This window comes from Echinops telfairi, unplaced genomic scaffold, assembly GCF_000313985.2.
Source record: "Echinops telfairi isolate 266 unplaced genomic scaffold, ASM31398v2 ScPeMD7_5927;HRSCAF=6808, whole genome shotgun sequence".
Lineage (NCBI taxonomy): Eukaryota > Metazoa > Chordata > Mammalia > Afrosoricida > Tenrecidae > Echinops > Echinops telfairi.
The window spans coordinates 556,926-580,696 of NW_022109827.1; the positions used below are offsets into that span (position 1 = coordinate 556,926).

General features: G+C 40.1%; 1 protein-coding gene across 1 annotated transcript in view; it reads right to left on the minus strand.

Moving 5' to 3' along the window:
* The window catches only part of MYOZ2 (myozenin 2), a 38,099-nt gene extending 28,185 nt beyond the window's left edge, over positions 1–9,914 (minus strand). The window contains exons 1-2 of the mRNA XM_004715948.2: positions 9,757–9,914; positions 9,097–9,188 (exon numbers count right to left, since the gene is read on the minus strand). Of these exons, the coding sequence (XP_004716005.1) occupies positions 9,097–9,172 (76 nt within the window). The 5' untranslated portion in view covers positions 9,173–9,188; positions 9,757–9,914. The remainder of the gene's footprint in view (positions 1–9,096; positions 9,189–9,756) is intronic.
* Between the last annotated feature and the right edge of the window lie 13,857 nt (positions 9,915–23,771).

A 23,771-nucleotide genomic window follows, 5' to 3' on the forward strand; every position in this document is an offset into this window, starting at 1 on the left:
GGTGTGCTGGACAAGGCTGTGCTAGTTCGCAAGAACCGATCGATAACTTTTCAGGAATTCTGTAAGCCGGAAGTTAAGCATATCCAACCCAACCATTATAAAAGCCAAATACTAAAGTTAAAAAAAATTTTTTGATTCAGTTATATTACAATAGCAACAAATACTAAAAACATCTTTTACTACTTCTTACTATTTCTTATGCTTTTAAGACTTGCTGCTTCTTATTATTTCTTCTGCTCTTAAGATGATTGCTGTCTGTCATATCTGTGGTAGAAATGTTGTCTAATGGTGTTCTATGATGCATCTCTTCTCAACCTTGCATTTAGTGCCTCCAGGTTGGCAATGTAACATTGACCAAAATGAATGTATTTACGCTATCAAAATTGGCAATTTTACAAATCAAGGCGCTTTTTGTTTGTTTTGGTTCCGGTTGTTAAAATATTTATAGGCACACTATTCCCAGGCATGTCTACATTGCTTAATGGATACTGGGAATATTTCAATCAGTATTCTTTGCATAAAGAAAGATATCAGGTAAGTTATCCAAGATTCATTTTCTTTCCTTCCTGATAGTCAAATCTACGATGTAACTGGTAGACCATCCAACGGATTCCTCCTGGCTTGGTTATGATTGATAAGGTGAAACAGGAGTAGAACGTATATTTTGAAACTGTGGGTGCCCCACATGGATAACCAGAGGGAACAAATGACAGGTTGGCAATCTACTGGAAACTTTCCCTCTTTCAAAACAACAAAACAACAAGGGCAACACGTGTGCTGCAGCGCAACCACATTGTTTCCCTGGGAGAACTGAGTGTGGCTGATAATTAGCCACTTTGAGTGGGCGCCCCTCTCCATCGTGCTGGCATTAACTGAATCTCTCGCGTCAGACTCCTGAAAGTGCATACCATGCGTGTCTCGGCCACATCTCCCAATCCAGTCATTATTCCAATATAATTAACATTTTACAAATTTTGATCTGCTTCAGTTTTGCGGTGCAGATCAGTAGTGAACTGGTCCAAACCAGGTAGAAGTTTGGATATTGGAGCAAGATTCCCAGAACCATTTGTGAGCTGGGGAATCTAAGGCATGAGCGCTCTTGTTACGGAAACTTCCAAAGTGAAGGAAGCTGTCAACTGAACAGATGCACTCCATCCAAGCCCAGCTGTCCCCTGCCTTTGACTACACCCCCTGCACAGGCCCTTAACTGCGTTTCATCTTGATGCCTGACACATGATATGTCCCATTCGGGGTAAATATCCTTGCTCTAATGACTTAGAAGGTTGTCTTTGTCGCATTAGATCATTGAGTAAAATAATATTGCAAGGGATATTTTCCCATTGGTGTATTTATAGTGTTCTAGAACTTTCCATTGCTTATAGGAATTAATAGATGTCACTGCTAGCTCAAGGGATCAATTGTTTTTGAATAGCTAAATATCTTTATATAGAGAGATATTGACATATAACTTCAGGGTCGTAATGAAATAAAATTCATTTCCACAAAAATGAATGATTTTTAATCCATTAGAAATATTAAATCTTTTTTTACTAGAATTTCTTTTTCAGTTTTCTCAAATGTACTTAAATCAATATGAGAAAGTATACATTAAAACATACAAAGCTTTTGCATGTACTTTTCTTCCACTTTCATAGACAGCAGCACACGGGCTCTTTTTTCATACTGTGGAGCCCTTGGATTATGAAACCATATGGCAATTTTCATCCTTCTTTAAACCTTACTTCAGTCTGCAGTCATATGAATGGGCCTTGGGCTAACGGGCCCCCAAGAGAAAACAGGCTTTTCACATTTCTTCCATAGATTAACATTCTGATAGTTAGTTTTTTTAAAAAGAGATCTCAATCTTTTTGTTTTAATCTACTTATCTAAGTAGTAACTCTAGATTTCAGTTGTGCAAGTCTTGATAATCATTAGAGCAAACAATGTCCTGAAAATGGGAATATATATATATGTGTGTATACATGTGTGTGTGTGTGTGTGTGTGTGTGTGTATAAAGTGGGATAAAGATAAGCCCTTGTCCCCATCAGGTAGATGGATTGAGTTTTATGTGTTGGCTTTATGGAGCCTAGATATGAAAGACATCAGGGAGTCTCACACATACATTCAACCTTAACCCCACATTGTGTGTCTTGAAACTGCTGTGTCTTTGAGAGCTAGCTGCTTGCTAGACCTTGTTTGTTGATGAACAAGCTATCCTGGGAGGATGACCAGCAAAGGCACTCCATTTAGAACCTCGGCTTCCTGTCTGCAGGCCACAGAGCCTCGTCGCTTCCCGAAACCACAAAAACAGTCTGCCCAGTTTTCCTCTTGTGCTGGGGAAAGCTGTTGACCCGTTATGAGGAGAAACAAAAACAAAAAAGACAACTTAAAAAAAAAATAAGCCTCCTAGAGCCCAGAGGAGAAAACCATCCAGTGGCCAAGCAGCCGTATGAAGCCCTGGGTCTTCTCTACTGAGAAAGCTCTTGTTCTTACTTGCCAGCAGTAGCTGTGCTTGACTTCAGGGGACATTAGCATCCCAGTTCTTTTGTGGCCTTTTAAATTCCAATTCCCTAGCTTTCCTGGAGAGATGCCAATGGCTCCACACCACCTCTCCTGATTCTATTCTTATTTCCTTCTCTTTCTCTATTAACTGATCCCACCCTTTTTCTTTCAGCCTTCCCTTTGTCTCCTTCCTTTACGCTTCAAATTTCATGAGTTACTAACTGAGAGATGAGTAAGAGTGGGTCCAGAGAATATCATCATGGATGGGTCCAAGCGTATATGAAGTCAGATATGAGTATAGGCCGGATTTTCTTGCCTCATGCAAATTACCTTTGTCTGCCTCTTAGAACACCACTTATGAAAGGCAGCAACAATGCTTGAGGTATTTCTATATGAAACAGAAGTGTTGCATCACAATAGGAATATAAGACATTTGGTAGTGCTATCCTAATGGTGATAACTAGGATGATGATGGATGTCCATGACGTGATGAGGAGGATGGTACATCTGAGTGTAATGCTGGGGGTGCCTTTTAAATACTTTTAGAATTGAGGTGTTTTACCACTGTTGTGCAATTTGACACCAGTTGCTGTTGGGTCGGGCCCTACTCATGATGACCCGTGTGCTGCGGAGCGGGGCTTTCTTTCTGCAGGGTTTTCAAGGCTACAACCTCGGGAAGTAGATTGCCCAGCCTTTCTTCCTAGGTACCTTGGGGTGCCTTCAATTAGTCCCTAAGCTCTTAATGATCTGTGCTGCCCTGGGACTCCAGACACCGAGTCATAATGATCCTAAAAGAACCATCATCGACAATATAGTTTATAGCAACTCGGGCCTTTTTACCCTGTGTTTAGTCTAGCTACTTTATACTCTTTCAATAGAACTAAAATTAGTCAAGGCTCTAAATAACTTGAAGTTTATTGAACATATAATACGCAAATCTGGCAAGTCCAAAATGCTCCCAAAGAGACAGATCTTTCACAGGTTTTTACACTTCATAGTATTGCTAGTAATTATACTATGCTGTGGAAGAGGGACAGCATAGAATCAATTCACGTCTTCCTCACTTAGTGAAATGGTTAGGTTCCAAAGTCCAGTTTGTTATTTGAAAATTGGGGTCTCCAAGAGTTATGGCTCTGCCTGACAGAGCCATGTCCTCCCTTGTACTCCCGCTCCTGGGCTCAGTGCCCCAGGTGTGTCTGGGATTCAACATGGTGTGGGAAGCCTTTCTTCCCCACCACAACTTATTACCACCGCAGAGCAGGGGCTGAGGGTGATGGTGGTGCGGTTGGGGGCTTTCCATTGGCTGTGCTCCAAGCCTCTTAGTGTTTGGATCTGTGTAGCCTGGAGGAAACCCTCAGTAATGGGTAGCTCCTGGGTCTGAGGGAAGGTGACATGGGGTCACTTAGGCCTGGTGGAGGCTGCAGAGGCAGCTGAGAAGCCTCTTTGGAAGAAGAGACTTTGAATCCTTCCAGTGACTCCTGTGGCCCTGTGTTTGCCAGCACTCTGCCAGAAAGCCTTCTACTTGAGCTTGCTAACCTCTCACAAACCTTCCCCTCTTCCTCCCGCTCCTTTCTCCTCAAAAAAGACAAACCAAAAACAACAAACTCGCTGCCATTGAGCTCCGTCTGAACCATAGTGACCATGTAGGATAGATGAGACCTGACCCTGTGGGTTTCTGAGACTGTCAACCTTGATGCACATAGGAAGCCTCCTTGTTCTCCCGAGGTATGTTCTATGCTGATCTCGGGATAAGTGTAACCTGCTTGCCACCAGGGCTCCTGCCTCTCTCCTCAGCTTCCTGTTAATGTGCAGATAGTAGATGTTTTATTGTGGTTGTAAACACAAAAAAATTTCAGCTATGGAGATAGTCATCAATGAAGAGTAGGTATAAAACAATTGGTGGTTTTGCAGGATTCCATACAGCATATTCTGAAAAACAATTAAGATAATTACTAATTAACTACACATTCTATAATGTGTGGGTTATTCTATAAAAGGTCACAAGGCTTAAGGCAAAAAACGTTCTGGATCAATAGGTAACATCATGATATATGGAGAAAAGGTTGAAACAGTCAAGGATTTTAACTTGTTTGGATCGACAATCAATGCTCATGGAAGCAGCAGTCAAGAGATTAAACAGTACATTGCATTGGGTAAATCTGCTGCACAAGACCTCTTTACAGTGTTGAAAAACAAAGATGTTACTTTGAGGACTAAAGTGTACCTGACCTAAGCCGTAGTATTTTGAATTGCCTCATGTGCACGTGAAAGTTAGACCTTGAATAAGGAAGACTGAAGAAAAGTCCATGCATTTGAACTCTGGTGCTGGCAAAGAATATTGAGTGTACCGTGGACTGCCACAAGAACAATCAGATCTGGCTCGGAAGACGTACAGCCAGAACGCTCCTTAATCAGATCTGGCTTGGATGAAGTACAGCCAGAACACTCCTGAGAAGCCAGCAAGACTTTGTCTCATATACTTTGGGCCAGTTAGTAGGAGAGACCCGTCCCGGGAGAAGGACTTCGTGTTCAGTAAAGTGGAGGGACAGGGAAAAAGAAGTAGGCCCTCAATGAGATGGATTGACACCGTGGCTGCAACAATGGGCTCAAATGTAAGAACAATTGTGAGGATGGGGCAACACTGGGCAGTGTTTCATTGTGTTGTACAAAGGGTCACTATGAATTGGAACCAACTCAATGCACCTAATGACAACCAATTCTTTGACTTGAAGGATCCCTGATGACCCACTGACTAAGCACTCAATTGCTAACTGACAGGTCAGAAGTTTGCAGACACTAGCTGCTCACTGGGCAATAGTGCAGTCTACTTCCATAAAGATAACAGCCGTGGAAATCCTATGGGGGTAGTTCTGTTCTTTGCTATAGTGTTGCTGTGTGTTGGAATTTACTCTAGGGCTATAGATGCTGTTTGGCTTGAAGATTACTTTTAGGAGTCCAATTCCTGTTCTGAGTTTAAGGGTCAAAGATGGTGATAGTTTGGGTAGGTCATTTCAACCTCCACACAATCCAGAAAGCTGCATTCCATGAGAATTAAAAATCCCATTCCAAAGTACTGCAGTCTATAACACAGTGATTCTTCAAGGTTAGTTCTCCTGAAGGTGGGATGCTTGCTCTGATGTAAAACTCTCCTTCTTTGGTGGAGAGTGTTATATTTCCTATTGATTCATCTCAAAAGTTCACCAGCTGTAGTCTCTCCCAACTACCAGAACTGGGCAGAACTTTCACCACAAGTTTAGATAATAAGTCCTTTCATTGAATATTTGGCACATTTTCCTCTAGGATAAATGATTTTGGAAAGCAATATAAATACATGCATTATTATAATACTGAAAAAGAAATCATGATGCATAGGTGAGCAGGAGATAGGCAAATGTTTGAAAAACGTCTTTATAAATTTATTTTTTTAAATGAGTCCAGAAAAAAAAAAAGAGCCCAGATAGATTCATTTACTTTAGAACTAAGATAGAAACAATTGCATGCTTGATTCTAATTACTTATATTTTAACTGCTGCAATGCAGGAGCTCTGGTGGCATAGTGAGTTATGATTTGGGCTGCTAACTGCAAGGTCAGTAGTTCAAAACCACCAGCCGCTCTATGAGAGAATGATGAGGCTTTCTGCTGTAAAGATTTATATTAGAAATCCGCAGAGGCAGTTCTACTCTGTCCTGTAGGTTTACTATAGTTGGAAATGACTCAATGCCAGTGAGTTTGGCCTTTGGTTACATGCTTAGTAAGAACCATGGCGGCGTAGTGGTTAAGTGCCTCGCTGGGAACCGAAAGGTCAGTATTGAAATCCACCAGCCAATTCATGGGATAGATGTAGTATTCTGCTTCCATAAAGATTTACAGCCTTGAAAACACTACAGAACAGTTCTAGACTGTCCTATAGGCTCACTGTTAGTCAGAATGGACTCAATGCAAAGGATCTTGCTTTTGATTTTTGTGATGTGTTCACAAATTTGTAGGGTAATTTCCAAAGAGGTTTCTCGAAAGTTCACGTCTCATTGGAAACAATGACCTTCTAGCTCCAGATTTCTAAACCCCATGCTTTCTGCAAGATGTTAGAGGAAGTGTTTTAAAATGGAGCTGTTTCAGAAAGCATGACAACTATTTCGACTGAGGAGTGTTAAGAAAGAGTTTGTGACTATCTCTGCATTATCTGGAATACTTAACATCCCAACAGAGGCAGAGCATGTGACTCTACTTAAGGGGGCTGGAAAATGTCCAAGATCTTGGGAAGGAGGGCTTCAACAGGCTTTACATGGCCAGACCTTGCTGGGGGTGAGAGAGTAGCTCCCTCCACTGTCCTATAGACATATAATAATGATTCCCTTAGATTTCATTAAAACAATAGTTCCATTGTTACCCTTATAGGTTGATGTCAGGAAGTGGCATCACTAGAGTTCCTGCCACCCAGAGTGGTAATTCATGGTATCACACTACCATCCCAGCACCCACGGACCTTGGCCAGCATCAAATCATACAAAATGCTCAAGAATGCTTTTTATCGATTTTAATCATAGAACAATATGTGAAGTTGGAGTGAATTGCTTAAATCTAATATTTCTTGAATGTATGAGTATTAGGAAATATATTGTGTAAAACCTTTCTATATTGAATCACATTATTAGTTACATTATTAGTGACAGAATGGAAGTGTTTTTGGTGTTTCTTCTGCTTAATCTTTAATGACCACTTCATTCTAAAAAGTTATTGATATAGTTTCCCCAATAGTAATGACCACAGCATTATAGCTAAAATGCCAGGAAATTTGGTGAAATGATCAACTCTGAAAGACATCCAGAGCGACCCAAAACAACAGCACATGCTTGGCGGTGAAACTTGTGATTCCAAGCGTCTGTCTTTGTCATTGTATAATAATGACCTGTTGGGCCAGAGTACATTAGGAGGTTCAAAAAGTAAATTAATATAGAGATTTAGCCTTGAAACTATACTGATCTATGTAAATTGGACCTATGAAAAATGTTTTTGTGGTTATAACTAACTACAAGTCATAAAAAATGATGAGCATCTCAGGAAACACTACACAGAAATGTTGCAGACATTTTGAGGTCACTGTGTCTGACAGTGTCACCCGGTTAAGTCCGTCCTCCTGGTGTCACCACTGATGTCTGGGCCAGCATCGAAATTAGAAGCCAACACTTGATTAGGCTGGGAGTTAAATGTATTAATTGATTATGCTTATGATGCTTTTGTTAACAAAAGTCCGGTCTTAAGGTAAACAATTTGGTCTGAAATCAAATTCATTCATCTAACTTTTTTGCCTTATTGTCCAAGAAAACTACAAACATAATTTTCAAGTAAACTATTGGAAATAGTAAGTACAAAAAAGAAATAAGAAAACATGAATTTTGAAATTTTGAGTTGGTATTAATTTAGTTCTGGAATGCATCCAGCATCCTCATTTTATCCCAAGCTACTTTGATATCATCAAAAACAGGGGGACAAGTTGAATCAGGCACGGTAGTTTTGTACTCCAGAAAACAACGTAACAGGGCTTTATCGCTGTAACCGCACAGGGACCGAGGGGCATCTAAAACCACCTTTGATTACTTTTACTCAGCTTGCTTCATGGAAGGTAAAATTAACAACAAACAACCCCCCCCCCCCGAAACACTATTATACCCCCTTTCTCTGCTGCCCCTACCAGAGTGTAAGCCTTGAGGTCTCGAGGCTGTCCAGGTGGAAGTTTACATTCTTTGTTAGCAGAAGAGAAACAAGTGAGCATCCCGAAAATCCTTCAAATCAACTTTTAAAAGAATCTAGATCATCTACTTTTTCACTTTGAAAACTGATGACAGCTCTTGGCTCATGGATACTGTTGAACTTCCGTTTTAACAATTAAAGGGACATATAGACAGCCTTATTTGTTAGTTATTTGGCAGAAGTTAAAGAAAAGGGACACAATGGATTAACATTGACATTTCATTTCAATTATTATTATTATCATTTTAGTTATATACTTTGAGACTACAAAAACATTTTTGACATCCCTGGAAATTAACTACAAGTAGATTTTACATGCCTACACACACATACATATATGTAAACCAGTGTAAATCAATGTCAATGATGGCACAGTAAGACTGGTCTTTGGGTCAAGGAAATAAGCAATGAATATGAATTGCCTCTTTACCATTTGCAAAAGAAGGAAGATGAGAGAGGATTCTGAGTGATTTATGTAATATGACGTATAAGCACTCAAGATAAACCAGAGAGATAGACAATGAAGATGAGATGAGATCGTATAGAACTATCTTTGAAAGAGAGAAAGGATTGGGAGTGGTGTCAACTTATAAAGTGAGAGACAGAAGAAACAGAGTGTACATCAGCTGTCAGATTGTTCATTCCTTAGAGCAGTTGTCCAGCTGAAAATAGCTGTCAAATGAGAAAGGAGGACTACAAAAGGATTAGATACCATCGGCACTTCTGCACTCCGGCTTTGTTATGACAGAACAGCACGAGTTTAGAGGAAGTAAACCGTAAACAATTAGATGAGGTTAGAAAGGATCCATGCTATGTTAACGTTAAGAAGAATTGTTACTGATACCATTTCCATGGATTTCCTTCATGATGGCGGTTGCTTGCTGTTTTCTCTGCTTCACCATGGTTTTATGAGACAGCATATTTTTTTGTTGTTCTCTGTAAAAATATAAAGGGACGTTATTGAGGTGGTGGAACTCATTGGGAGTATTTTAGAGCGACCCCTTTAAGAGAGAGTATGTTTGTTCTTTATTGAGAATTTACTGCTGCATTCTACAGAAAGACTTTCACACACACTCCGTGTGTCTAGTGACAGAGCTCGCTATTCATTCACAGCCAATGTTATAGTGAACACAGGCTGAGACTTGGGAGTTGCAGACGCAGTCTTATCTGACTGAACAGTAACTCAAAGATCACCAGGCAGTGAGAAACAATGAAATAGGCTGCCTCCTTTCCCCTCCCTCTCGTGGCCACAATATCTTAATTTGTCATTGTTTCCTAGTTCTGGCTGCCCTTTATGTGTACCAACATCATAGTACACGTCAATCCCAGCTAACTTAGAATAAAGACAGGACACCAGATTTAACCAGAATTCTTTGGTGGGGACGTTTTAATATTGGCATCAGCAGCTGTCCCTTAAAGAAAAGAATTTCAATTTTCTGAGTCACAACTCTGAACCTCTTTGGATAACTGACTAACAAGACATTTTAGGAAACATTATACTCACCTTACTGGGAGTCTGTGCTTTTCAGCAGAGATGATTCCCAATTTGTGTGGAAAAGACTCTGGAAATGGAAAATGAATGGCACTTGGGCCTGATGGCTTTTATCCTTGAGCCCAGGACGGCATGGTCACTAGCTCTGACTCAAACTGGAGACTGAGCCTTTCTGAAAAGACTGGCATCCAGTTGACATCAACTAACTATATATAGCACCAAATACTTCAGCTACTCATATCTTCCTGGCGAAAGAACGGAATAAAGATTAGACTCTCTTCATTGTGTTTCTCATTTGTGCAGTGGTTGAATGAAATGGGCATTCCTTAGACAGACAACATACATATTTTTTAAGCACCTTCTCTTTAAGGATAGAGGGGCTATAAGTAATTTAAAAGTTATTTAAGATATAGCTCTATGTTCTGAATCAAGGAGGTCAGGGACATAGCAATTAGAACAGAATGGTATTAAGTACGTAAAATCCCGGAGCAGCAGAAATGGTTTGTGTTGGACTACTAACTGAAAGGTTAGCAGACGTACAGAGGAAAAGCCTGGTGGTTTTCCAGAAATTCTATGAAGCAGCTGTCCTCTGTAGCACAGAGTTGAAATGGACTTGATGGCAATGGGTTTTTTGTTTGTTTCTTTCTTTCTTTCTTATTTGGTAAGATCATCAATAATGAAAATGAACAGTATACAAAACAATGTCGATGGAGTTTCAAGATGAGAGAAAGTAATATGAATTGACCCGTTAGAGCCAGAGCTTAAGCAGGAGAGGATTTGTGCTAGGTTTGAAAAAATTGGGTAATATTTGAATAGTAAAAGGGGGTGGCAGGTACTTTGAAAGTCAACAGTTTGACCAGGAACCTATCAGCACCTCATGATCACATAGACTGGTGTGCTTCATCCATGTGGTCTTTGTTGCTCCTCAGCTAGATGGCAGCTGTTTATCTTCAAGCCTTTAAGACCCCAGATGCTATATCTTTTGATAGTGTGGCACCATCCACTCTCTTCACCACATTTACTTATGCACTCATTTTGTCTTCAGCGATTGTGTCAGGAAGGTGAGCATCACAGAATTCTGGGTTATTAGAACAACGTGTTCTTGCATTGAGGGAGTACTTGAATAGAGGCCCAATGTCCATCTGCTACCTTAATACTTAACACACACATATATATGTACATAGATCTATTTCCCTATGGTTATATATAAATATATTTACATATGTACATGGTTTGGTGTGAATTTGTGGTTCTCTTTCTGTTATGTCCAACACATGAGGAAAAAAATAAGATTCTAATAAATATATACTTACTTGAATATGAGAAGATTGTATTCCCTTATAAGGAAAGCTATATTGCATACAGTTGAAATAGATTATACATTTGGGTGCATGATAAGTAGATTAATAATTCAGGGTCATTGGTGATAGGTTTAGGATAAACCATTGCATTTACTTCTGAGAAATATTTGCCTTGAATTTGTTAACTAGTCTCTAATGAGAAATTGTTTAGTTGAAGCCATTGAATTTAAATTTCCTCTAAAGATCCCTTATTTACTGATACATAGAGATATGGATGTTTCGCAATTTTAAAACTTCTTGATATTGAGTAAAAATAAATATCAGTGCTCTTTTTAAGCCAACTAAAAACCAAGCCCACTGCCATCACGTTGATTCTGGCTTAAGCCAACTCTGGATGGCAGAATAGGACTGTTCTATGGGATGTACGAGGTTGTACTTCTTCCAAGACAGATCTTGGATTGGCTTGAGGGTGTGAACCACTGATCTTGTAGTTTTACGATTACTATCCCTGAATTATGAAAGGACCTAAAACTTCAGAAGCATGCACTGCATTATTCAGTTACAAAAAACTTTTTTAGAAAGCCCCAGTCTTCTATTTGGTCATTTTGTGTTATATATAGTTTTAAAAAATTCCAAATGGTGCTTGTAGTGTACAATAATTCTTATGTTAATTCTGGTTTCTGAAAACAAAAACTATTGTTAAGCATTCTTAAAGTTTTAAAGAATGTAATCTCTTCCTAACTTTTGCTTACTTTTCAAATACCTTACACTTTTAAGTGATACTGACTCACACAAAGAGTAAGAGGAGAACCCACAGACTGGGAAAGCATTTTGGCAATGATACCTTGGATCAGGGACTAACCTCTAAAATCTACAGAAAACTGAAACACCTCAGCCAGATAAAGATGAATTATCCCATTAAATATGAGCCAAGAAAGCAAATAAGTAGCTCACCAAAGTTGACGTCTAGGCTGCCAACAAACTTATGAAGAAATGGCCTTTTCAAAAGACAAACCCGTCTCTCCTGGAAGAAGTCCTGACCGACTGTTCCTTCAAGGCAAGGATGGCAAGACTTAGTCTTACATACTTGTATGTGCTGTCAGGAGAGACCAGTCCCTGTAGAAGGACATCATGTTGGTAAAGTAGAAGGAGAAAGAAAAAGAAGATGGTCCTTAAGGAGATGGGCTGATACAGTGGCTACAACAATGGGCTCATAATTGTGAGGATGGTGCAGGCCGGGTTAGTGTTCTGTTGTTCATAAGGTTGCTATGGCTCAATGGCACATAACAAAAACAACAATGTTGATCACAGCACTATTCATAATAGCAAGAAGATGGAAACAACTGACGTGCTCATGGGTGGTGTAATGGATAAATAAGCTTTGGACCATACATACAATGGAATACTATACCTTGCTAAAGAATAATAATAAAACTGTCAAATACTTCATGATATGAATGGATTTGGAAGATATTATGCTAAGTGAAATGAGTCGGTCACATAAAGACAAATATTGAATGAGACTACTGTACTGTTATAAAAGACATAGAATCAAGATCAGAGGTTTTCATGCCAAAAGAAACAGACTGATGGTCACCATGGTGGGGGTGAAGGGGTTTGTGAATGAAAAGGGAGTAGAAGCAAAATAATAAATAAATAAACTCATAAACATTTTTTTAAAAGGAGTAAGTCACCCAGTGCTATTCCCCAAAATAAATGAACAAATGAACTAAACTAAAATAAAGTGATTCTAGAAGCTATGTAATTGGCGTTATCGGTAGAGTCATCCATCATGAATGGATTTCAAAAGCGTTGCCAGACAGAACAGACAGGAAACAGAGAATGGGATGTTCACTTCTGCGGGATTAGTCACTGCAAACCTTACGAGTAACGGGGACATTGTCAGAGGCTGTGCCAAAAAATGAACCCCTCAGATTGCATGAGACTAAAATACAATGGAGTAGGAGCTGCCTTCTCAAAGTAGAGTAGACCTTAATGACAATAAGGGAGTAAAGTTTTAGGGACCGTCATTTGCTGATGGGCCACAACTTGAAATAAGAAGCAATAGCTACAAATATTCATTAATAATGGGAACACGGAATGTATGAAGTATGGGTCTAGGAAAATTAGAGCTGAACTGTGGGCTGTTATTATCCATTATATATCCATTGTATATCTGCTAAGCATATGGTTTACCGTGCCAGGAATGAAAATTTCAAGAAGAATGGAATTGCATTTGTTATCAAAGAGAACATTTCATGTTCTAACTGTAAGGTATTGAAAAGCAAGGATGCTAATTTGGGGACTAAGCCATAAGGTGGCCAGATTTAAAGCGGGACACCATTGACCGGGGGAAGGGAGTGTTCTTGAGTAAAAATTTGGTCTATATGGGCCAAATAGACCATTCCCTAAGCTTGTCATGCATTCTTTCCAAAAACCGGGACTTTTTAAAACGCCAAAAATCAGAACTGTCCCGCCAAAAGCGGGACATCTGGTCACCTTAGGGGCACTTGACCCAAACCATGATATCTTCAATTGTCCCATATGCATCTAAAACTTGGACATTGAATAAAGAAACGGAGGAAGAATGGATGCATTTGACACTCCTGAGTAAGAGGAGGGACAGAGCTCACCCTAACAATTGTGCCCCAATCTGATGACATCTATTTGGTGTCATAGGTCTTTGGGTATAAGAGAGAAAGATCTAGCAGATTCAAATCATCTTTTGGCCCTTCACCTTCTGCCAGAGGTAGATCTTGTATCTGGTTCCTTGTTCTCCTATTACATTGCCTGCCAATCCCAGGTATCAGCCCATGTCCCTGCTGTCTCTGCTTTGTCATCCTGGTCTGGTTCTTGATCTCTCCGGGCCTCCAGCAGATTACTGGCAGTGAATTCATTTAGCCTACTTCATACCTCTGCATCCACCAGCCTGTGTACCCTGCTGTCTCTGCTCCATCATCCTACTTCCTATTCATCAGCTTCTATGAGTTAAGAGCTGTCTGACTTGAACTAGACTTTACTTACCTATTTCTACAACGATATAAGCCATTTCCTGATAGAAATCACTTCCTATATGTAATACATAACAAGTATCACTGTTTTTTTTTTTTTCTCTAGAGAGTCCAATCTAACCCATTTGGTACTGAGAGTGGTCCCAGAGAAACAAAATAGGAAAGATGAGTTTTTTAAATTGGTTCTCAGACTAACTCTGTCTCTCGAAATGCGGATAAGTCTGTCACTCATAGTAAATAGAACACTATTAATTCATGGTGTGAAACGACAAAACCGATACCCAAAATAGCATCACTGATCAAAATGCTGGTGAGAAGGGAGGCTCAGGGTGATTGTGTGTTTGTATCTTTCTACAGTTTTGTTCAGATGAGAAGTCGAGGGAAGTAGAGGGAAGCTGTGTGGTTGCAGAGGGAAGAAGAGGATGGGAAGAAGAGGGAACTGGGTGGTTGGTGTCTCTTGCAATAGGTGAACAGTTAAAGGAAACAGATGAACTGAAAGTTTCAGAAACCTGGTTCCCATGTTGTATAAATGACCTCGATGCTTCCTCTTGGGCCATGAAAGAAAGTCTTCTCTCTGCCAGGAACAGAATAATATTGCTAAAAACCAAACTCAGAGTCTTATCATATGAGTAAGATATCGGATATAAAAGTGAGAATACCGATAGGAAAAAATGGGACCTTGAAACTTCAGATGGGGACATAAGGGCTGATAATCCAGAATATGGAGACATTGATCCCAGAGATTCGGCTGAGCCACTCCAGCCATCAGCATCACCCCTCCTATCTGAAGAGTTAAAGCATTATTCCTGCCACCCACACTTGAGATTACCACACTTGAGGAGATTAGCCCATAAATGCATGCTAATGACACCTGGAGCTATATCTGGAGCATTTCCAGAGGCAGATGCCTTACAAGATAAGGTTATCTTGTATACACATTACAGGTTATCATCTATACACATTATTGCCTCTAGACCTATAACTCGGTGTAAGTCACAAATAGTACCTCAAGGTGAAGTCCAGATGGTGAGCCAGGAAGAAGCATGCTATACTTCTAAAGAACTGCTAAAGTTTTCCAATATTTACAGATAGAAACTGATGAGTATGTATGTGTGGAAATGGTTATTAAGGGTGTGGGACATAAGCTTGGATGAGCCTGAGTTTATCAGTATGGGGCTACTAAATATAGGTTCTTCATTCAATGTTTCAGAGAGGTTAGGAAATGATCTCATAGCTAATTTGGTTGATTTGCTGAAGCATGGGCTGCAAGATGGCCTACACTAAGTCTAGTTAAAATTTCAGACGTACCTACCTTGGTACACCATTGAAGAAGGCATTCAAAAGCTTTGGGAAATTGGCATGTTAGAGTGGATTTATCAGGGTAGATCCATAGAACCACAAAGGGAGTAGCCTGAGAAAACATTTTTTACCAAAATTGTTAGAATCAAAGTTGTGAAGGGAGCCCCAGCATATCTGAAGACTCCTGTGATTGTTATTTTATGTCAGTCAGGTTTGACAGTGGGAACTTCCCTAAGTGAATTAAGTCTTTGCCTGTATTGGGGCTAATTGGGCTCTAAGGGGGGTAGGGACCAAGATGTAGTACTCAATCGATAGAGACAAGGTAGATGTGGTTACTCTAATGGACGGCAGAGTCTAAGTAATCACAATAGGTTGACTCCTATAGACCTATGGTGTTGACTATTTAGGCAGCATATTCTTAGGAGTGAAATAGATGGGAAGCCTACTAAATATTTACTTGACCTATACAAGCAGATCAATTCTAGATCAAGTGAATGCCAGTCTAAATTGAATTGCCAGAATATAGAGTCACAATACCCTCAACCAATTCCCAGATTTGAGCCAGTTTATAGATCCACAACCCTGTATATGAAGGGGAGGCCAGGTCCCTTTGAGTAAGGACCCCACTACACTAACAGAGGTTTATTCTGTTAGTCTCTCCCTTAGTCTTTCCCAGAGGCATCTGCAGTCTTTCACAGGAGTTAATATTCATTGGTTTAACAAAATCAGACTTTTTACAGATACTGTTCATTGGCTCTGAATTGACATTAATCCCACAAGACCCAAAATAGGTTGAAAGCCCACCAGTCAAAGTGGGAGCATATGGAGGTCAAGTTATTAATGGAGTTCTAGTTCAGCTCCAGCTCACAGTTGGTCCAGTGGGTCCTCAAACCCATCCTGTATTAATTCCCCCAGTTCCAGAAGAGGCAAACTCAGCAACTGGCAGAACCCCCATAATGGATTCCTAAAGTGTGGAATAAGAGCTATTGTAGTAGGGAAAATCAAGTGGAAGCCATTAGAACTGCCTCTGCTTTGGAAAAGAGAAAACCAAAAGCAATACTGCATTCCAGGAGGAAGTGCAGGGATTAGTGCCACCATCAAGGACGTGAAGGACGAAGGGTTGGTGATTCCTCCCACATCTCCACTTAACTCACTTATCTGGCCTGTGCAAAAATCAGATGGATCTTGGTAAATGATAGTTGATTATCGTAAATTTAACAAGGTGGTGCCTCCAATTGCAGCTGCTGTTCCAGACATAGTCTCATTGCAATACACTTTTACAACTCTCCCCCAGGGTTATGTCAACTTTCTGTTGTACTTAATGTAGATATAGGTTGGAACTGATTCAATGGCCCCTAAAAGAAAAAATCAACTGTTTTATCTTATTTTAAAAGTTCATTGATATATGTGTGTTTTTGCGTATTCCTACTAGCTTTTTCGTTTCCAAGCTATTTTCTCTGAACAAATCATCAATATTACCATTTTAAGACAATGTATACTATCTATATATTAAGTCACACAAATATTTAACTCTAACAGAACTTTATTGGCCTTTTAAAAAGATATTCAGGTGGTCTATTTTGAAAGACAGTGCATTTAAATTTTAGATTAAGTCATAGTTAACACATTTCTATTTCATCTGCACAGAGATTTAGCCCCAGACTAATTTAACACTTTCCTTACCTCTGTCATATTGTACTCTCCCTTTCTGTTAAGTCCCCACCAGTCCATTCCCAGCCCCGTGATGACTCTAAAGACTCCATTATGCCCTGTCCTACTAATCATTTCTGTCCTTGAGATTTATCCTGACACCAACTTACTCAGGTAGTGCTTCATCGGGAGCCTTGGTGACTCCATGGTTAAGAGCTCAGCTGCTGCCATGGACTGGAAGTTTGAATTCACCCACCTGCTGGTCTGCGTCTGTTAAAAGTACAATCAAGAAAACCTGTGGGCAGTTGTACTCTATGCATTGGAATCGACTCTACCACCACAAACTTTGTCTTTCTTTCAAAGCCCTACACATTTAAATTAATTGGTTCTACAGAAGAAAGGTGAGATCTTAATTGGTACTTAGTGTTAGACTTTTGTAATTCTCATGTGGTGCTGTGGGGTCAAATAAATGACAGCCACTATAACATCTTGAAACTTTAGAAGAGTCCTTTAGTCAGCTAGCTGGGCTGAAAGGAAACTAAAATATTTCCCTAAGCTGCATCCCCCAGTGAAATTACCAGTGAGCTTATAAAGACAAAAACCACAAAATTATTTGGCTTGTTAGGGGTTTAAGCAAGCATATGACAGAAGCAGAAAATGAAATTAATGGATTAATAGAAACATCAAAAAGGAATAATATTAAAGAATAGCAAGATGAATTACAATGTCCTGATTCCAGGTACACATGAGTACATTCTGAAATCAATTGCCAGCGGGACTTTCTGAGAAGCGATGGGAGAGCAGGCAGGTCATTTAGCAGTCAACAAAATGGAGTTACTTCAGTTAGTTTGTTTCAGTGGAGCCACCATATGCCTGTTAATAGGGACTTATGTGCTGCCGAGATTCTGATTGATTACTGTAGAACTTTCAGACTAAGATAAACATGGATGGAAGGACTGAAGGACGATGTCTCCGAATCAGCCAGTGAAAACCCTTAAGACCTCGACAGTTAAGTTACAACTTCTCATGGGGGCAGTGTAGGACTTGGAAATATTTTATTTCCCTGTGCATGAGTTGGGGTCATCCTGACAACCGTTAGTAAGGGGATTCTAATGGTAAGACTCCATGCCTTGGTAAGGGCTAGTGAGGAAGACGTTTGGGGCAGCAGGTTTTACTACCCTTGTAGCCAAATTATTGCCACTGCCGCAATGTTGGCAGTTGCATTTCAAGCCCTTTCACTGTTTACGAAAGATTAAATAAGGTACATTTTACTGCCATATTACTGGCTAATAAAAATAGACACCAAGGAGACTTATGAAAGGGAGCCTTATTTAGCCAGGTGTAAACATGAGCACTTTCGTCAAGTGGTAAACAAGTCCAGCTCAATCTTCTAACTGGGTGTTTGTTCTTATTCCGCTTCTCCTTGTCCCATGTGCAGTCTACATTAGGTGGCTGTGGGCAGTTGGAGATTAGACCAGAGCCTGAAGAGACCCAGGATGTGGGAACTGGCTGTCTGTAGGTGGGAAAGCAACACCTTACTGTTATTGAGCTCCAGTCCTGTGTGCTGTACACATAACCCATATAGAGTAGCTGCCAAACCAGTGTTGAGTTAAAATCTGAGGACCATCAATGCTTCCCTTGCTCTCAGGGCTTCAGAACAACAAGCAAACAACAACCACAAAATCTCACTCCCACAGAGTCAATTCTGACTCATAACAGCTCCATATGGTATTAGCTCTAGGAGGAAAGAATCTGATGACAAATATAGTGCAAACCACTCAAAACACAGAATGCTGTCTATGGATGCAGGAGTTTTGCTTTGTGCCCAAAGCCCTATGATTTCTTCCTTATGACTAACTGGCTTGCAGTGTCTTTCATGGTTTTTGTTTTTCCATATTAAGGAGGGTTCAGTTTATAGTAGATTTCCATTCCAGGCCATAGCAAGATCACAGTAGTGTAAGCAGTACTCTAGAGACCAGCCCACCACGCAGCACGGGACAGTACAGGACAGAATAGATGCATTTGTAGCTGGTTTCATTACAGTAAATGCCTCAGAGAAACAACAGCAATCTAGTTAACAAGGAACCCTGGTAGCATAGTGCATTGTACATTGGGCTACGAATCGCAAAGCCACCAATTTGAAATGACCAGACCTGCGAGGGAGAAAGCTGAGGCTTTCTGCTTTTGTAAACATGGATAGCCTCTGGAATCCAAAGGGACAGTTGTACTCTGTCCTATATAGGGTTGTTATGAGTCAGAGTCAACTTGATGCGAGGAAGTTTGGGTTCGTTTAAAAGGAACGCTGGTAGGACTGCGGTCAAGGCAATAGGCTACTAACCACAAGGTTGGCAATTGACACCCATCAATCACTCGTCGGGAAAAAGATGAGACTGTCTGTTATCATGAAGATTTACCATCTCACGAGTTGGAATCTACTTGATGGTAGTGTTGTTGTTTTTTTAATGTAGTTAATATACAAACCGTCTGTAGTTTGTTGTTCTGTGACTGCTCATGTGTAGTTATGATGTTGGGAGCTAAGGCATTGTGATTTTAAATATCGGCAGGGTCTGGAGAGGCTGGCCCTGGAGAAAGAGGCCATGCTTCATAAAGGAAGAGGTCAGTGAAAAAGAGGAAGACCACCAATGAGATGGATTCACACAGGGGCTCAAAGATAACAACCATTGTGAAGATGGAGCCAGACTGAGCAGTTTTTCATTCTGCTCAACGTACAACATAATCGATGCTTCCTACGTATGGCTGGTGCTTCTTCAACTGGTGCAAAACCTGAAGTTCTGAGAGACTAAGTAAAATCACCACAGTGCCATGGTTGATAGTTCCAGAGATGGAATTAAATATTGGTTCTGTTCGATTCAAATGCTTCAGATTTTCACTGTTTTGTACAGAAATTTGTCTTCTTTTTGTTCTCTGAATAAGCTCTATAATGTTATCTACATGGCAAAACTAAAGCAGCAGAGTTGAAAACAATCAGAGCAATTATTTCAATATGCTCCCTATTGGTTTTCTTTGGGATTCAGCATCCCCCGAGTAGGTTTCTTTTGGCCAAGGTGTTTGCATAGTTACATTTACAGCTCTTTTCCAACCAATGTTTTTCTGGCTTGCTAACTCCTAGAGTTCCTCACGGTGTCTATTCTAAGAGAACTTTTCTTCCCTTCAGCTGTGCAAATATGAAGGTTATTAAAATGCTGAACATAAACAAATGGAAACATGTGCCATCTGCAATGTGGGCCTCCCTTTTCCTCTCCTGGCTCGAGTCTCACACCACCAGAAAAAACACTTAGCACTCTCATTGCCAAAATAAGTATCAAATACAACCCTATCCAAATAATCAATCTCTACGTAAGTCCACAGTTCTACCTATCTTTCTTTTTAAAGTTATTTCTCTTACTCAAGCATTTCCGTCTAGACTATTAAATTAAGCCTTTGGGTGATTTGGGGAGGAAGTGAAGGATAAGCAGAGCCGAAAGACCAGCTTGTCAAGGTCAGACTAACGTAATAGGGTTGGGAACGTGGAAAGAAATAAAGTTGCATGTACTTCATATTAAGAAATAAGTTGCCAAAGCAAACCTGCAAATCACTCTTTTCCTTTGCTTGCATAATCCCAGCATTTATTGAGAACCTGCCCCATTTCCTTTCACAATTCTAGCCAGCCAGTATTTTTCCTACAGTCTCCTAAAGCCTCGCCTTTGACAGTTCTCTCACCTGCAAGAAAAGCTACCCCTCCTACATCATAAATTTCGTTTGTATAAGGTCAATAAAGAAAATGGAGGATTTTGTTAAAATGACAGAAAGAGTGCAGTCTAAAAACTGTGAGTGGCTGGGTCTCACAACCCGAGCATCTACAGTGGGACTCTGAAATAAGGACCGTCGTTGCAGCCTTTTTAAGGCTGCTGCATGGCTCGAATGAGTGAATTTGGCACCGTGTTTATTATAGAATCTGGAATATATCAAATGTTTAATAAATGTTAGCCATTTGATTATCATCATCACCAAACAATTAGCTTTAGCCCAATCATAGGAAGGATTATATCATGAAAATGTGAAGTTACTATAAATAATGATTGAGCCTCCATGTACAGCCAGGGCACAGAGACATAAGATCTCACATTGGAGGTCAACCAAAGAGCCAAAAACCGAAGCGTTCCTTAAACAGAGAATGACTTGGCTAGAACGTAAGTTGTGGTAATATTACATAACAATAAAGCATGTGTTGATCAGAAGAGGGGTTGCTAAGAATGAAAATATATCCAAAAATTGGCAGTGAATGATCTGGTGTACTCGATTAGTAGATACTTTTCTGAGGATGATTTATGAGTGTACTAGAACTCAAAGTCGCTAATAAAATCTGAATTTTATAAAAGTGGCATTGTCCTTATTTTGATTCAGTGCTCGTCACACAGACTTTGACAAATCTGCTGCTGTTTCATGAGATTTGCCTGAATCCAAACTCACCTATTTTTTTTCTAATGAAACTGTGCTACATTTTAAGAGTGAAAATTGGTGCCTACTAAATGTTTATTGAATGGATGAAATAATTAAAAAGAAAGCTTTTTGTTTTGTTTTTAATGGGAAAGAACCAAAAGAGTAAAATTCATGGAAAAAGAGAATTTTGAAGCACTGTCAATTCTGCAAGAGGTGACAGAGAATGATTTATAGAAGCTGTCATTGGATTCTGCAGGAAGTAGATTACTGGCAGCATTGTGAGATATTTCAGTAACATGGTAATTACTGAGCCCAAATACAAAGTATTTAAGACAAGATTGAATGGATAGAACATGTAGGCATCAAATGGAAACTGTCATTGAAAGGCTTGGTTTGTAACTAAAGGAAATAGCTCAGTTGTCAGAAAGTCAAGCAAGTTATGGGTTTGTGTTTTTTGGACAAGGAGATGTGAACTTGTTTAGAAACAATTGAGAACCACATATGATGCTAAAATGATAGAAATTCTGATCATTTCAGATTTGAGATGTGATCCTATCTGATGGATGTTTATGATGGTCAATCAAGGGAAAGAAATCTTGGTAGAAAACAAGTATTTGACTTGCAAAGGTTAACATAAAGTGTGTGTTGAGGTTTGGCACAAGCGGTAGTCTACTGGGAGGCATTTCAGCATGCCATCACCAGGATAAGTTTACAAGGGGCATGGATTTGGGCAGGGGTAGCTATACCAACTGCCCTACCTCATTAGTCTTATAGAAGCTGTGCCCTTATCAGTTCATTGACACTACTTTGAAGTGATCATAACTGGCCCTTGTATGTGCCAAATCCTGGCCTTTCTCTTGGCCTTTGCCCTATTATATTTATAAATTGTTACTAAATGAAACAAAAACAAAAAAAACTGTCATTGAGTCAATCTTGACTCAAATGACTACTGGAGCTTCCCTTGTCCTGAACAAAACTTGGTGCCACTAGGTCTCAGACATGGCTCATTGTCATTCCTCTCAAACGTGTTCTTCCTTCTGAATACCTCATCTCAGCCAGTATGGCACTGCCACCCACCAAGCCAGCAATCATTATCTCTGGAGGCATTGAGGTGGTTAGCTTTTATGTCACTGATGGTACCTGTGTGGATGTGGGTTTGGAGCCCAACCTGTCAATCAGCTGGTAAACTTGGGATGCCTCCTTGGGGATATAATCTTTTGATAGGTGAGAAACTAGGGACTTCTCTCTGTCTCTCTCTCTCTCTCTCTCCCCCTATGCCTTCCTGTTTGCTGGGAACCTGTCTGACCCTGAATGCTGTTGGCACCCTGCCAGGTTTCCACTGACTTTGGATCCAGGCGACTGCACCAACTGGCCTGTGAGCTTCCTGCATCCCGCTTCACCTTTCTGTGTCACCAGCCTGCAGCTGTGGGAGTCTGCAGAGGGCTACAGCTAGCATAAAACCCATGGACTTAAGTGGAACTGAGCTGGGATGCCTTCTTCATAGAAGACTATTTCTTGATTCAAAGTCCTTTCTTGTACTCCTATAAGTTTTACTGGTTTTGTTTCTCTAGATAACCTAGCCTAACACCTGCCTCCTAGAATCCCCTTTACTCTGGTCACATACAATTTAATCAAGCACCTGTTTAAGTCACTTTGAGACGGAAGGAGTGAGAATATATCTCACTCATCCCTCTCAAGCAAAGGACAATCCAAACCAAACCAGTTGCCATTGAATGGATTCAAACCCATAGCACCCCCAAAAGAAGAGAGAAAAAATTATCTGATTTGTTAAATTTCAAGGGACAGATTTGGTCAAGTTAGATAGTGACCACCATCAAAATGTTGAATGTTTATATAAATAAAGGTTGCTTCTTTGCTCTCTGTCTTAAGCGTGCAGCAACTGTAGTCCCAATCTTCTTGCTTTTCTCTACTCTTTTCCCTTTTAAGTGACTGACTAAAGACATGATTAAAGACATGTTTGGGATTAGTCTTACTTTCTCTAGAGTCAGACAAAGCAGTGAAACAAAGGGATGAACTCCACGCTTCAGAGTCACAGGAAAAGCCTTGCATCCAAGGTCTAAAAGTTTCTACTTGCTTTATGTGTTAGATTGGATTGACTAGAGAAACAAAGCTGGAGACATACATGTATAGAAAAAAGCTTTAATACAAAGAGTAACTACATATTAAGAAAACATCTTACCCCATCCAGATCCAGTCTATAAGTCCAATATTTGCCTATATGTCTGATACTAGTCCATAAATTCCTCTTCAGAGTCACGTAGCCACTTTCAATGATGTCGAATGCAGGAAGATCACAGGCTGGTGG